At 35.6% G+C, this 13,001-nt stretch overlaps 1 protein-coding gene across 4 annotated transcripts in view; it reads left to right on the forward strand.

Annotated features, from left to right (window-relative positions):
• The window catches only part of PCDH9 (protocadherin 9), a 697,627-nt gene extending 688,214 nt beyond the window's left edge, over positions 1-9,413 (forward strand). For 2 of the 4 annotated variants that reach the window (XM_087757443.1, XM_087757444.1), the window contains exon 4: positions 8,339-9,413. In XM_087757443.1, the coding sequence (XP_087613569.1) occupies positions 8,339-8,712 (374 nt within the window). In that variant the 3' untranslated portion in view covers positions 8,713-9,413. The remainder of the gene's footprint in view (positions 1-8,338) is intronic. The other 2 variants (XM_087757445.1, XM_087757447.1) reach the window with 1 other exon arrangement.
• The last annotated feature ends 3,588 nt before the right edge of the window (positions 9,414-13,001 follow it).

The following is a 13,001-nucleotide window of genomic DNA, read 5'->3' on the forward strand; positions in this document are numbered from 1 at the left end:
TTGACTTTTCATCTGTGACCAAAGAATGAAATCTGTATGAGAGATGTGTAAAACATTTAATCTTTATTTATTTGTTAACAAAAGGGTTTTTTTGCCAAATCCTGTTTGCACTTCTTTTTTCTCTTGCTCTCCCTGGAAGATAACTGTCTGCATCCACAATGTGACACTTAAGCTGAGAATACAAATTGCAGTCATTTGTGGGATTTTGTTTGTTTGTTTTTTAATGACAGAATGCATTAAACGAGAATAGCAATTCCCAGATATTATTTTGTATCTTCTGTATTTCTGTAGCCACAATTGGCTACATTTGTCAGTGAAGGTTTATACAGAATACAGTTTTATGTTAATATTTGCTGATACATAGATTTTTTAAGACCAGAAAGAACCACTAGATTATCTAGTGAACCTACTTTTTTTACTATAAGGTATAAAGTTTCACTCAGTTAAATTCTGGAAAAAAAACAAAAAAAATGGCATAGAGATCTGAACATTGAAAATGTACAGTCCATGATAAGTAATAGAGCTGTGTTTTTATGACCACTAAAAAGCACTGTATCATCCAGATTTGAGCTGCTCAGTGGGCAGCTCAGCATGACTCCAGATCATGACTGCTTTGGAACACCTTCCTACATCCTTGATTGCATGTACCATGCCCTTGTTATTTCAGGGTGTTGTAACTTTCCTGCAGAATGGCCACAAGTCTAACATTAGTTGATTCATCTATCTATTCATAAAGACTGGACAACACTAAGCAAACTACCCCTAGTACCTCACAAGCTCAGCCGTTGCATAAGGTGTATTCAGTAGAGATTAGGAAATGGGCTGCTTGCTATCTTCTATGGACAACTGAGGGCTAGAATTTGCTTAAATTTCTGACTTTTCAAGCAACCAAGAGGAACTAGCACTAGGCTATAAAAATTTATTTCTTACTCTGAGATGTCACTAAGAGTTAAGTCCCAAATAAATTCAGTATTAAATAATTTCTGTTATAAAAAAACCCCAGATCTAAACCAGAAATGTAGTAACATGCAGCTGAACTAATTTCAAGGATGTGTTTAGATGGCAGGGGCAGAGAGGTGTAAATGTGGCCTGCCTATAGACTGAACATTTCCAAAGAAGCTGGCTTGGAAGACTTCATGGGATTATGAAAAACTCTAAACTCTGCTGAAATTCCTTATGTGCTTTCTCTAAGTGTGTTTGCTTAGGCATAGCAACATGCAAACTTAGTCTTGTGGCACCTGCTCTGCATCTAGCTAGACAGTAGATAAAGCAGCCTATTTGTTCCTACCTGCAGAAATAGGCCACAAAATTCCTTCCAAGGAATGTGTAGGTAAGCAGGTCTAGGAAACCAAAGGCTTTATTCTCAAAAGTGTTGTAGAATAAATTCCATTTCTTGGAAGGTGTCAACTCTTGGAAGGTGTCTTGACTTGGAAAATGCAAGGAACTAAAAATTTATCTAGGCTGCCAGTGCTTCAAAGTGTGGTTTCTATGGTACATGACTATTTCCTGAACATGCATACATGGAAATGCATACAGATTTATATAAATGTATGCCAGTGAAGAAAAAATAATTGGAAATGGGCACAGAAAAGTTGGCCAGATAAAAATAACATATTAACAACAGAGCCATTACCGATGGAGGTGTAGCTTGTAAATGGTAATGGTATTAAACTTCTAGGAAGGACAGCAGAAAAAAACCCAACCGAGCAGTCTAAGTAACACTCCTTTTCATTGTAGCTTTTGCACTGGAGCAGCTACAGGTGAAAGGAACTCGAGACAAGAAATACAGAATACTTTCTAATAGTGATCATGATGTTAACAGACACCTTTTCTACAGTAGATTAGTAACTTCAGCATTCTCTAGTTGTGTAAGAAATCATAGTATAGTCTCCCTCTCTGCAGGAGGGATTACAGAACTGTTTCTCGTTTATCAAAAGAGCTCTTGCTACCAAGATAAAGGTTGATTCTTGCACATCTATAAGAGAGAAGGTCTAGAATCTATCAGGAAGAAAAGGGAACTGGAGCTGAACCTTCCAGAAATGTTCTAACCGCAAGTGGCCTCTGCACAAGGTTTGAAACAAAAGGCAGGTGCCCTTTCTGTAATCAGCCTATGGGTATAAACTGGAGGGGGGGGGGGGGCGCTGGAAACAGCCTTCTGCACTGCTATATTGTTCAAAGCTACAACATATGATGGCATATGATGTTAAAATGCCAACCACGTTGAGATATTCAAGGTATGAAGGGAAGGGAACACTTACTTTCTTAACTCTGAAAAGATGTAGGCATGAAGCAATCAGAAAAATGAGGCAATTCTGTGTAGAAACAGAATTTCAAGTAGCTGAATAATCTTGCATTTCAAAATATAGCTGCCCATGGAATCAGTCACGCATGATTTTTGGCATTGTATTTTGGATCTTAGACACTGACATTTCTGTGGAACCCGTCTGGATCACTTAAGTACTTCACAGAATTGTGTAGAAAATTTTATTCTGCCAGGCTTTCCTGTCATTTCAGAAAATACTTCAGTTACTGAATTTCTGTATTCTGGGCAGCACCTCCCACACAACCTTACCACCTGGCTTCCTGTCCCTCCTATTATTGTGCTAATTAAGGATTCTGGCAGCTTATCGCTGCTAAATAATGCAGATATAAGCTAATCTTACAGTATTATTTAGTTCAGTAGTGATGAAAAAGAAGCTTGGGCCAAGACAGGAAACAGGAACAAGCAGGGGTTTCTTGATCTGTACATGAGTACAGAGGATGCAACACCACGAAGGGGAGAGAGAAGCAGCAGGTTACAAGGTGGTGGTGATAAGTCTACCAAAACTGGTAGCAGCAATGGTAGGAATCCAGGGACCTTGGAACAGGGTGATTTGGGGACAAAATGTGATTTTATCAGCACTGACTGTGCCAGGTGGAATGACCATGCAACAAAACACTAAAAATATATTTTTAGTAGTCACTGAAGAATCTTGCTGTTAATTAATAATACCAAGAAAACACATCCAGCACAGCATGTATGTGACTTTGTAGTCTTGGATTATTTATTTTTTTTAACAAACTAGAAATAAAGAACAGTCCCATTTATTTGGCTGATATTTAAGAGAAAAAAAAAAGTCAAAAGAATCTTTTTCATAATAAACTGTTTTCCAATTTTTACATTTATTATATACAGTAGTTGCAAAACCTCTATAAAATGTAATAATGTCATTTCAATTCCAATATATGTGGGGAGGCTGTAAAAACATGTGGTCTCAGAAAGGGTCTTTTAGTAAAGTAACCCATGAAAGGTTAACAAAGCTTTCTATATTTGAGGCTAAATAGAGCTGAAAATGTTGCTGCTGTTGTTTTCTTTTTTCTTTTTAAGATGCAATATGAAAAGTTAAATAAACATGATTGTCTGAAACACAACTATGGCCATATTCAAATCCACTATACTTAATGTTAGTGCCCTCAGGCAAAGAGCACCCATTCATTTTTTTGAGGACAAAAAGTCTCGCTGAGTGGAACTTATCTTGTGGTCTTGACTGTTTCAGAATTGAAGAATGAATATTCTGGCTTTAAGCAAGAGAGTTTTAAAGAAGCAGGTTGAAAAACAGCTGGTCAACACTCCAGAAGCTACTTGCTAATTGCAGCAGTAAGTTAATCAATGAAACAGCAGTTTAGCTTCTGGGTATAATAAAAAGAGATAAAAGACCACACAGAAATTCCAGCATTAGGATATGACCAGCTCTTGAGTGGCATACATTATTTTCCTTCTTACACCTGTCTGCTTTTGAGTAGGCAAGTCATGCATCTGCTTGACAGCTATTAACAGAATAAAATAACAACAAAAAAGCTTTTTTGGGTAAGATCTGATATAAATATTTACAAAGACAATTTAAGGGAGTGTTTGTTATGCACTTTTGTGTTTGCTTTCAAAACATTTAACTCCAGAGACAGATGGCTTGTACAGTTTTATCAGCACTTGTGTCATTATATATTCAAGCAGCCAAGACTGATAACCAGCCTCTTGTGTTACGGATTGTTCAGAGAACAAATACTTTGAAAAAACCCGCCACATATCAATAAAGTACTTCAGTGTGGAAAAACTTGATACAGAAATTTCAGTGACATTTTTATGAAGAGAAAGGAAACAAATTAATGCAATTATAAAATTAAAGCAGCAGGAACAGGTTTTTAAGTGGTGTCATTGTATGTGGTAATGAAACAACTTCAGAAAATTGGGTGAAAGCTATTGTTCAGCAGTGGTGGAGGAAAAAGATAATTACCATTAAGTCAACATTATGCTTTCTCAATACAAAGCAGTCAACTCTTCAGTGCAAGCTACCCCCAGAAGATCTCTCTCCCATCATACTGCTCATGATCATTTCACTTTATGCTACTGAATAGCAACCTGAATAATAAGGAGTCTTAGAAAAGAATAAACTGTCTATACTTGAGAACATAATTACACAAAACAGACGCTAAAAAAAACCATATTGTTGAAAGACTGTCTTTTTCTTTCTTTTTTGTAGGTGAGGTCCTTTTTTTCCCAAATCCATTTTTCACCTTTTTCCTGTATCTCACAGTAGGACATTAATAGAGTTCCCTAAATCATTATAATCACCATTATTAGCAATAATATTTACAAAAACATTATGCTTGTATGTAAGGGCCTTAGCTGGAGATCAGGTGTGACAGGCACTACACACATTATGAATGCAGCTGGCTTTTTCCTGAATCAGTAAGCATGATCATTCCTTGTAGCAGCTCAACAGTAAAATATATTATTTTAACAATCTGCAATTCTAAAAAAAAAAAAATATGTTGTGGATTACTTTTTCTCTTGTGATGGCTTAAACCAAAAGTGATTAAAATAATAATTGTTAATTATATATTAGATGAAGTCTTTTTAAGTTTTGTAAACTTAAACCTCACAATATTTTAATATGGCAAGTACAGCTTCCCTGTATTTTACAGACTGGATAGCATGAGTCAGAGTACTTGAAAATATGCATACTCACTTGAGTAGGAGTCTGAACCTGTTCTTAAGTCTGGACATGCATTTTATTCATAGATTTTTACATACAGGCATATGCAGAGGTGTATGCAGATTTGCAACATACCGGACAGCTATTCGAACAGTTATACAGCTAAAAGAAGTGTCCTGCGGGGGTTTCCCTGGGATTCCCAGTCATCCCCTAAAAGGAAAAGGCCTCAGTCTGTCTACAACTGTCACTTGGTGTGAACTACATCCATACAAAAGTTGTAGCTGTCCCACTACAGAAGCTGCCATGGTCTTGCCCTTGGTTGAAATCTCTGAATAGGGAAGGTTAACTGGAGGAGGACTTGCACACAATAATTAATTTTTGAAGTCTAACTAGGACAGTGGTCTTTTGTTAAACAAAAAAAAAAACCAAGGAGCTGCTCCTCCTGAACAGGCAATCATCTTGGCATTATTACCCATTCCTGTCTGCTTTTCACTGTAATAGATATCTAAATATTCCATTGCTCTCCAGAAAGTTTATCAACTTAAAGATGGCTAAAGTGAACGATATTTATAATCCATTCTGAGTTGGACAGCATTAACTGCCTAGAACTGTTACTAAAGAAAGCAAAACACATTAAGTAAATCTTTCAAAGAGTTTGACATGTAGCTTATAGGGCCATGTGCATATTTAGTCCTAAGTAAAACCAGCTTATTACTCATTTAACTTTTAAATGGAAACAAATGTCTTATCTTGAAATTTATTTAACTAAACAGGAAAAGTAACTTATCCCCTTCAGAACTATAGTACTGAAGGCTCTTCTGTTAACCTTTTATTCCACTGTAGGTTGGAAGCACAGAGTGCATGCACTATATTTCTTGAAATGTATCATTCTGTGGTGAAGGGTTTTCTTTGTGTTTTGAAAGTTTTAATCCCTGCCAAACCTTTCCTCCTTGGTCAGCAAGATAGTATTGTACTGTGAGAGTAGGCAGGTTGAAAATAGTTCTGCCACTTCTCACTTTCTTCCTCTGAAAATGAGAAAAACTAATTAAATTTAAATTTCTGTTGTCATAAAAAAAATAAAATCAGCTTTTAACCTACAGGTTAACCTTTGGAAATGTTAACAATATACCATGAGTATTTCCTTTACTTATTCTTGCTTTTTTTTTGTACTAAGTACCTGCCTCAGTTTGATTATAACTTCATACTAGAGGATTCAAAGAGCTTTGTAGAAAAAAGAATCTCTCTCTTCCAGGGAATCGTCATAGTTCTCATTTTAGTATCAAGGTTTTTGGTTCTCATTGAAATCTCTGCTAAGCTCCTACTTTACAGTTGCTTTTTCTTTTTTTTCTAATGGTTCTGGCTTAATTATTTCATCTTGTATTGACTTAAATGGAAAGTAGCATTGATTCTATACATTTTTCATGTTCCAGTTGTCAGCAATAGGACACTTTCTTACATGGAGAATGCAGAAGCAACTTTTATTATGATTTATTATATTCAGTCACATCAACACTGTACTGGATATTCTAGAGATATTCAAAAAGAGGAGTGACTCAGAGATAAGAAGATTAACTAATTGCATTGTGACATGTAGAAATATAGCTGACTGCATTTTCTATATATGTGTGTAAAAGCAGTGTGTTGATAATCTGTGGAACTTTCTACCATAAGTTGTTATGTGCTAGTTAAAAAAGAGAACAAAAAACAAACAAACAAACAAAAATGGGAAAGAATAGCAATTTCCATAAAATTAATTGGGATAATTTCAGTATTCAGAAAAAGATCTGTTACTGAGGTTAATTTATTGTATATTAACGGAGTACAAGAGAATGAAGTATTCTTTGGCATCATAACACAGAAATCTTTGTTAGTGTCCTCACTTATCATTTTGAGTCTCAATTATACTATTATAAAGATACACTTTTTTTGCTTAGACAGTACTGACATTTTTCTTCTGATTAGTACTGCTTTTTAAGATGCTTCATAACTTCACTATTCATGCCTACCTGGTAAGGTTTTTGTCTCAAAAATCAATCTATAATTTCCTTCCTGTCACTGGGCTGTTTAATCAAGGAAAAATGTCTCCTTAACTCTTTGAATGTGTACAGCACTAACCAGTTGATTTACTGGCTAGAAAAGAAAAGACATTTCAAGATTCTTGCTCAAAATCACAATACCGTTAACAAAGAATCATGACAAAGCATATCACAGATATTGAGGAATATCTAACAAAGAGACACAAAGTAATTTCTCTGCCTTTTTCCTGGCTTGTTCTTCTTCATACATCCATCAGATGAGCAAATTCAGCCATTTAGGAATGCAGTAAAGACTGAGAGGAATTTAGTGCTGCTGAAGACATGGGTGACCTCTCTGCTTGATTTCAAGATGCCTGTAGCTGGGCAGCTGTGTCCCTAGTAGTGTGTGAAAAATGCTGTGGATATTTAATATACATAGTACTTCAGCAGCCTTCATTTCTGTTTCCTGTGATCTCATATTCCTGACTTACAAAGAATTATGAGAACAGTTCTTTATCAAGAGCAAGATTTACATGAGCTTTCTTTTTTTTATTTACCCCTTGATTTGTATGGTTGCATAGCAGCTATCTGAGATGTGTTTAATCGTCAGAAGAATTACAGATTTTATTCTCTTTACTGTTGCAATGTTTTGAAGTGTTTCATGGTTTCATATTAAATCCAGCAATGTTTAACTTCTCTCTTACTTGTCGGGAGTGTGCATCAGAGTTTTATGCACTGGGTTGATGTCTAGAACTATGCACCAACCCAAGTCTGTAAAATAGTAGACATTAGAATAATCTTGCATACAGAGCATTCCTTTGGGTAACCCCATTTTTAGATAGTATAGATGTTTCTCAGTTTGCTGTAGGCTGTTAGTTCACCAAGGAAGGCTCTGCAGCAGTAAAGTGAGTTGAAAGCGGAAGACAATACACCCAAACTGTAGGCCTTTACAAACAGCATTAATTCTCACTCAGAATCTGCAAGGGTATGTTTACTTCCTCTGACATTTTTACCTACCTAGCACTATTTTCTTAGTGTGACTGAAAAAGGGAGTTAAGTTTATTCATAGTAGGATCTCAGACTGATAACTTAGGGCTAATTGAACAGTATTTCCACTTTTGGAAACTACGTAGGTAGCATATACAGAGAGTATATGCTCTACAAAGCAACTACTCTCTAACAGGATGAAAATGTGTCTAGGAATTACCAGCACAATATTTTGTTGCAGTATCATTGTTAATTTTCTCATGAGGTATATGTATAAATTTAATGCCAAATATCATGATCTAATATTATATCTTCTTTTTTCTCTCTCCCTCTTTCTTCTTTCTGTTTGCTTTTCTTCTACAGATGGGCCTCTTGGGCCACGAGGATTAGCTGAAGCTACAGAGATGTGTACTCAAGAATGCCTGATTTTGGGTCACTCAGACAACTGTTGGATGCCTCCCAGCTTGGGCCCATACCAACAGCCAAAGTCTCCTCTCTCCACCTTTGCACCTCAGAAAGAATGGGTTAAGAAGGACAAACTAGTTAATGGACACACATTGACCAGGACCTGGAAAGAAGATAGCAACAGAAACCAGTTCAGTGACCGAAAGCAGTATGGTTCCAGTGAGGGCCATTTCAACACTGGCAACCACATGACTGACATTCCTCTGGCCAACTTGAAGTCTTATAAACAGGCCTCAGGAGCTGTTGAGAGTCCAAAGGAGCACCAGCTATAAGAAATGGTTACTTTGGGCCAATGACTTTAGCCTACTTAGACTTGCTAATACTGTGTGTGTGTCAGAGCTTTATGTACTGGGTAGACCTCTAGAACTATGCTTCACCTAGCAGAGATATGCATATCTTTATGTTAGCACCATGGAAGGTATGATGTCCTGCAACATGAAAGAGTGTTTCTGCTAGTTGTGTGGTTTCGTTAAATAGACATAATTAAAATCTGCAGAGATCTCTCCAGTTTGCAAAGATCCTTTTTATGTTTGTTTGTTTTTTGACCCTGGACTGCTGCTATGAACAACAGAAGATGCATTTGGAGAGTGAGAGAGAGAGAAAGTTCAGTGGATTGCAATGATTGAAAAGCATATCCAGTTAGAAAATTGTGCTTTTGTTGTCATTGATCTATGCTGGGACCATTATACTTGAGATCATATTGCAAACAAAACAACTGAAACTGTAAACACTAAACCTATTGTGCTATTAACAATGTTAGTGGACACTTATAAGTCGATCAGTGTTCAAATACTTGTAAATAGAAACAATTATTACTTACAATTTTTGTGTACTTATAACATTCACTTGAAAAGATACTGTAGCATATTTCTGTGTTTCACAGTCGCTTTTTACTTTCTTTCATTTGCTTCCTGTTGTTTTGCTTTTATTTTCAGTGATGGTGTTTCTGTGTTGTTAGTCTGTCTGACACACAATGTTCCAAGGAAATCAAAACACTTGTGCTAAAAGTGAAAAAAAGAGTGATGGGGTGGGAGGGAAGGTTGGCTGTAGAAAGGGAAAAAAAAGATTTTTCTTTCTATGTAGTAGCAAATGATGCCAGCATTCAGGTAGAATTTCTTTTTTTTTTTTTTTTTTTTTTAATGTTAAGAGAAGAAAAGACTTGTGTAAGGGCTTAAAAATTTAGCATTTTTTTTTAAACTCCCAATATGTTTCATAAAACAGGAAAGCTGCAAAACAAAAGAAGAATATTTAAATTTGTGGTAGTGGGTGAGAGGGAAAGCTGGTTAGTTGGAATCCTTGATCAAATTAGCTGCAGTCTGTCATTTAATGAGTGGTAGCTGACATTGATCTCAGCTGGAATATATGGAGGAAATTCTACAGGAGCAAAATATAATAATCATGTTTTTCCAATTGGGCAGGTGTGTGTCTATACCTAAGACAGTTTGTATTGCTGAAACAGCAGCATTTGTATTGATCTTCATCTGCGTTAATGTTGTAGTAACACAAGTGTTTTTAGGCCATAGCCACAGAATATTTAATGTGTTGTGCCTTCATGATGTAACAGAGCATTCTCCTGGTAGGCTAGTTGGGGGTACTAAAGGGTTAAATCTAATTATTGCTGTTTAACTGTTTGTTATCATAGTTGGTCAATGCCTGGCAGGTACCAGTATCATGTCACCTCAGTCAAACCAGCAGAGTGACTCCTAATGTTAATAAGATCTAAGTTGCACGCAAAGCAAATCCAAATCCAAACATTTTTAGATGGTTTTTGTTAAGGCATGACAGATGATTTACACAAATAAATAGCATGCAAAAAGAAAAAGGAAAAAAAAAAGTCCTTACAGAGAAAAGCAAAAGTTAGTTATGCCACAGTGAAATATCAGTCTTAAAGTAACAAATTTAGCTAATCTGAAGGTGATGTTATTCTTACCAAAAACACAATTTTTTTTTCATTATTCTTTTGTATATAGTAATTCACTTTTTTTTTTTTTTTCCCCCTCCACAGTATAAAAAGTATAAAAATGGGTTAGGGGTGCATTGCTTATTGCAGTACTTATGTCAGTTTGTGAGGGGTGTTTGATGACTTTGACAGAATAAATATCTAACCAGTTATCCTTGTTACTGCTTTGCCAGTTCAACGTTATTTAGTTATTCAGCTCTTGCAATAAATGTTCTGAATTCTTGATTGTGTTGTGTTAGTTCTTGGGCAGATGCCTAAGGGACTTTATTCCTGTTAATTTCTCTTTTTGTTGTTGTTGATTGGTTTGTTTCTTTGTTTCATTCTGAATTTCCAACTATTTTTCTAAGCATATCATGGTCCATTTGGTTCATATATATATGTATAAGAATGGAATATACAAGTGATAAATCCTGAGGGCCATATTCTGTCATTCTTATGGTAAGTAGGAATTTATTCAAAATGAATTATTTGAATTGAGTAAAGTGTTACTTACCCAGCACAAAGGTGACAGAATCTAGCCCAGATTTGTTAGGCATACTTAAGCACATGTAATAAGCATCCTTGCATGAATCTTTGTAACAGTACAGTGGTAGCATATAGAAAAGTCAGCACTTATCACAGCTCAGTCTTTTGAAAGTAGAATAAAGTCATATCAAAATATGGTAAATACTTTCTGATAAGGAAAATTTGTGTGGTTATATAACCACTTTTGTTGCAGCACAGTTAAAAAAAAAAAAAGAAAAAAAAGAAAAAAAAGCCCAACAACCTGAAAAAGACATCAATAAAAGTAACCTATTTTTGAACATGCTGAGTTTTAAAGCAGAGGTGCCCTGGGTTCTATATTAAAACCAGAAATACAATATTATTTGAAAACCTAAATAGCACCAACTGTTTTAAATTATAAGTGCCTTTTTAAACACAATGTATTTGAAAAAAATTCTGTCTAGGACAGAAAGTAAATGATGTGACTATTGCTAGAGAAAGAGAACTATATTCTATTCTAACCTTCAGTACTTTGTGCTGCCATCAATCTGTGCAGGAGGAGCACAAACAAATATGATTTAAATTTCTGGCAGGTGAAAATTTTCTCATCTCATTTTCTCAAATTTTCTTTTGTGTAATTTTAGATTCTTAAACCTTACCCAAATTTTAAATAGTTATTAAAAAAACCCAACAAAACAGACAGGAAAGAAAGAGAGAAAGAGAGAAAAAGAGAGAAAGAGAGAAAGAGAGAAAGAGAGAAAGAGAGAAAGAGAGAAAGAGAGAAAGGAAGGAGGGAAGGAAGGAAGGAAGGAAGGAAGGAAGGAAGGAAGGAGGGAAGGAAGGAAGAAGGGAAGGAAGGAAGGAAAGAAACACCTGCAGCACTGAGAACTGTATCTTAATCCCATTTAAGCCAAAGGAATGTTTTCCAGAGGTTTCCATGGAATCTGGATTTGGCCCTAAACATGTGTTCAGTAAGTGTCCATTCATTCACAACCATTTGGTTTGCTCAGTCTGTAATACAAGTACTGCTGTGTCAAACTCACAAATTATGAAAAAAAAAAAAAAAGAAAAAAAAAGAAAAAAAGTTAAATACTGACAGGAATTCAGTGATATGTCAGATGAAGAACTTTAAAAAAAGTTGAAAAATGCCACTGCACAGAATGAGAAAGCAGCTGAATATTTGTGACTATTCAAGTTTACTAGCTTTGAGGCTAAACATTACTTAGAGTTATTGGTAACCTGACATGATATGAATGCCTCTCTGATGCCAGTTCTAGCTTTTTTTCTTCAGCTAGGAAGATTAGGTGCCCTTTATTTATTTATTTATTTATTAATGCATACATTTGAAGGACTGCTAAAAAGATAAACCAAAGTTTTCTTCAATAGTTCTTTATTTTTACTGCCACTGACCAAAGCCCTTTTTCCACATAGAAAATGAAAAGCATGCATAGATATAGCTATTTAGTCTTACTTAATCCTTTGCTGTGCCAGCTCTTACTAGAGATAGAGTAGTCAGGTCCTCTTTCCTAAGGAACTGTCTGAAGGCAGGCAAAGAAATACATGGAGCAGAATTAAGGAGGATGAAGAAATATGCATTAATTCTAACAAATAGAAATGAAGAAAATTATATTCACATTACTTGCTTAATGTGATTATTACCTTTTAGCAAGTTATTAATGGGAATTATTATCAGAAAGAATCTTAAGAACTTAAGCATGGAGTAGACTAAAGTCTACTCAGGAAGCTCTGGATACATAAATGGCATAAGAGCAGGAGATGCATACCTGTGTGAGCGGAAAGAACACAAGGGGTAAAGACTGATGTAGCGGACATGAGAAAACAAAGAAATAGGGAAAAGAAGATCACAACAGTGATCATAAGTTTAATCTTGGGATGTTTTGAACAAAGGGAGGCACTAGTAGCTTTAACAAAAAAAAAAAAGAACACAGAGAGAATCACAGGACATGGCAATAGGTGATGTCATGGGATCCATGGGACTCATGACATGACAAAAAGCGTAGGGGTAGGGTCTAATAGCCTTAGACAGTAACATGTGATACCTCAAAATAAGTTACAAAAATATTCCTACTGGCATGAGAGCACAGTAGCGATGTCACA

This window comes from Nipponia nippon, unplaced genomic scaffold (assembly GCF_047370975.1).
Source record: "Nipponia nippon isolate SJK-2023a ecotype South Korea unplaced genomic scaffold, ASM4737097v1 scaffold_2, whole genome shotgun sequence".
Taxonomy (NCBI): Eukaryota; Metazoa; Chordata; class Aves; order Pelecaniformes; family Threskiornithidae; genus Nipponia; species Nipponia nippon.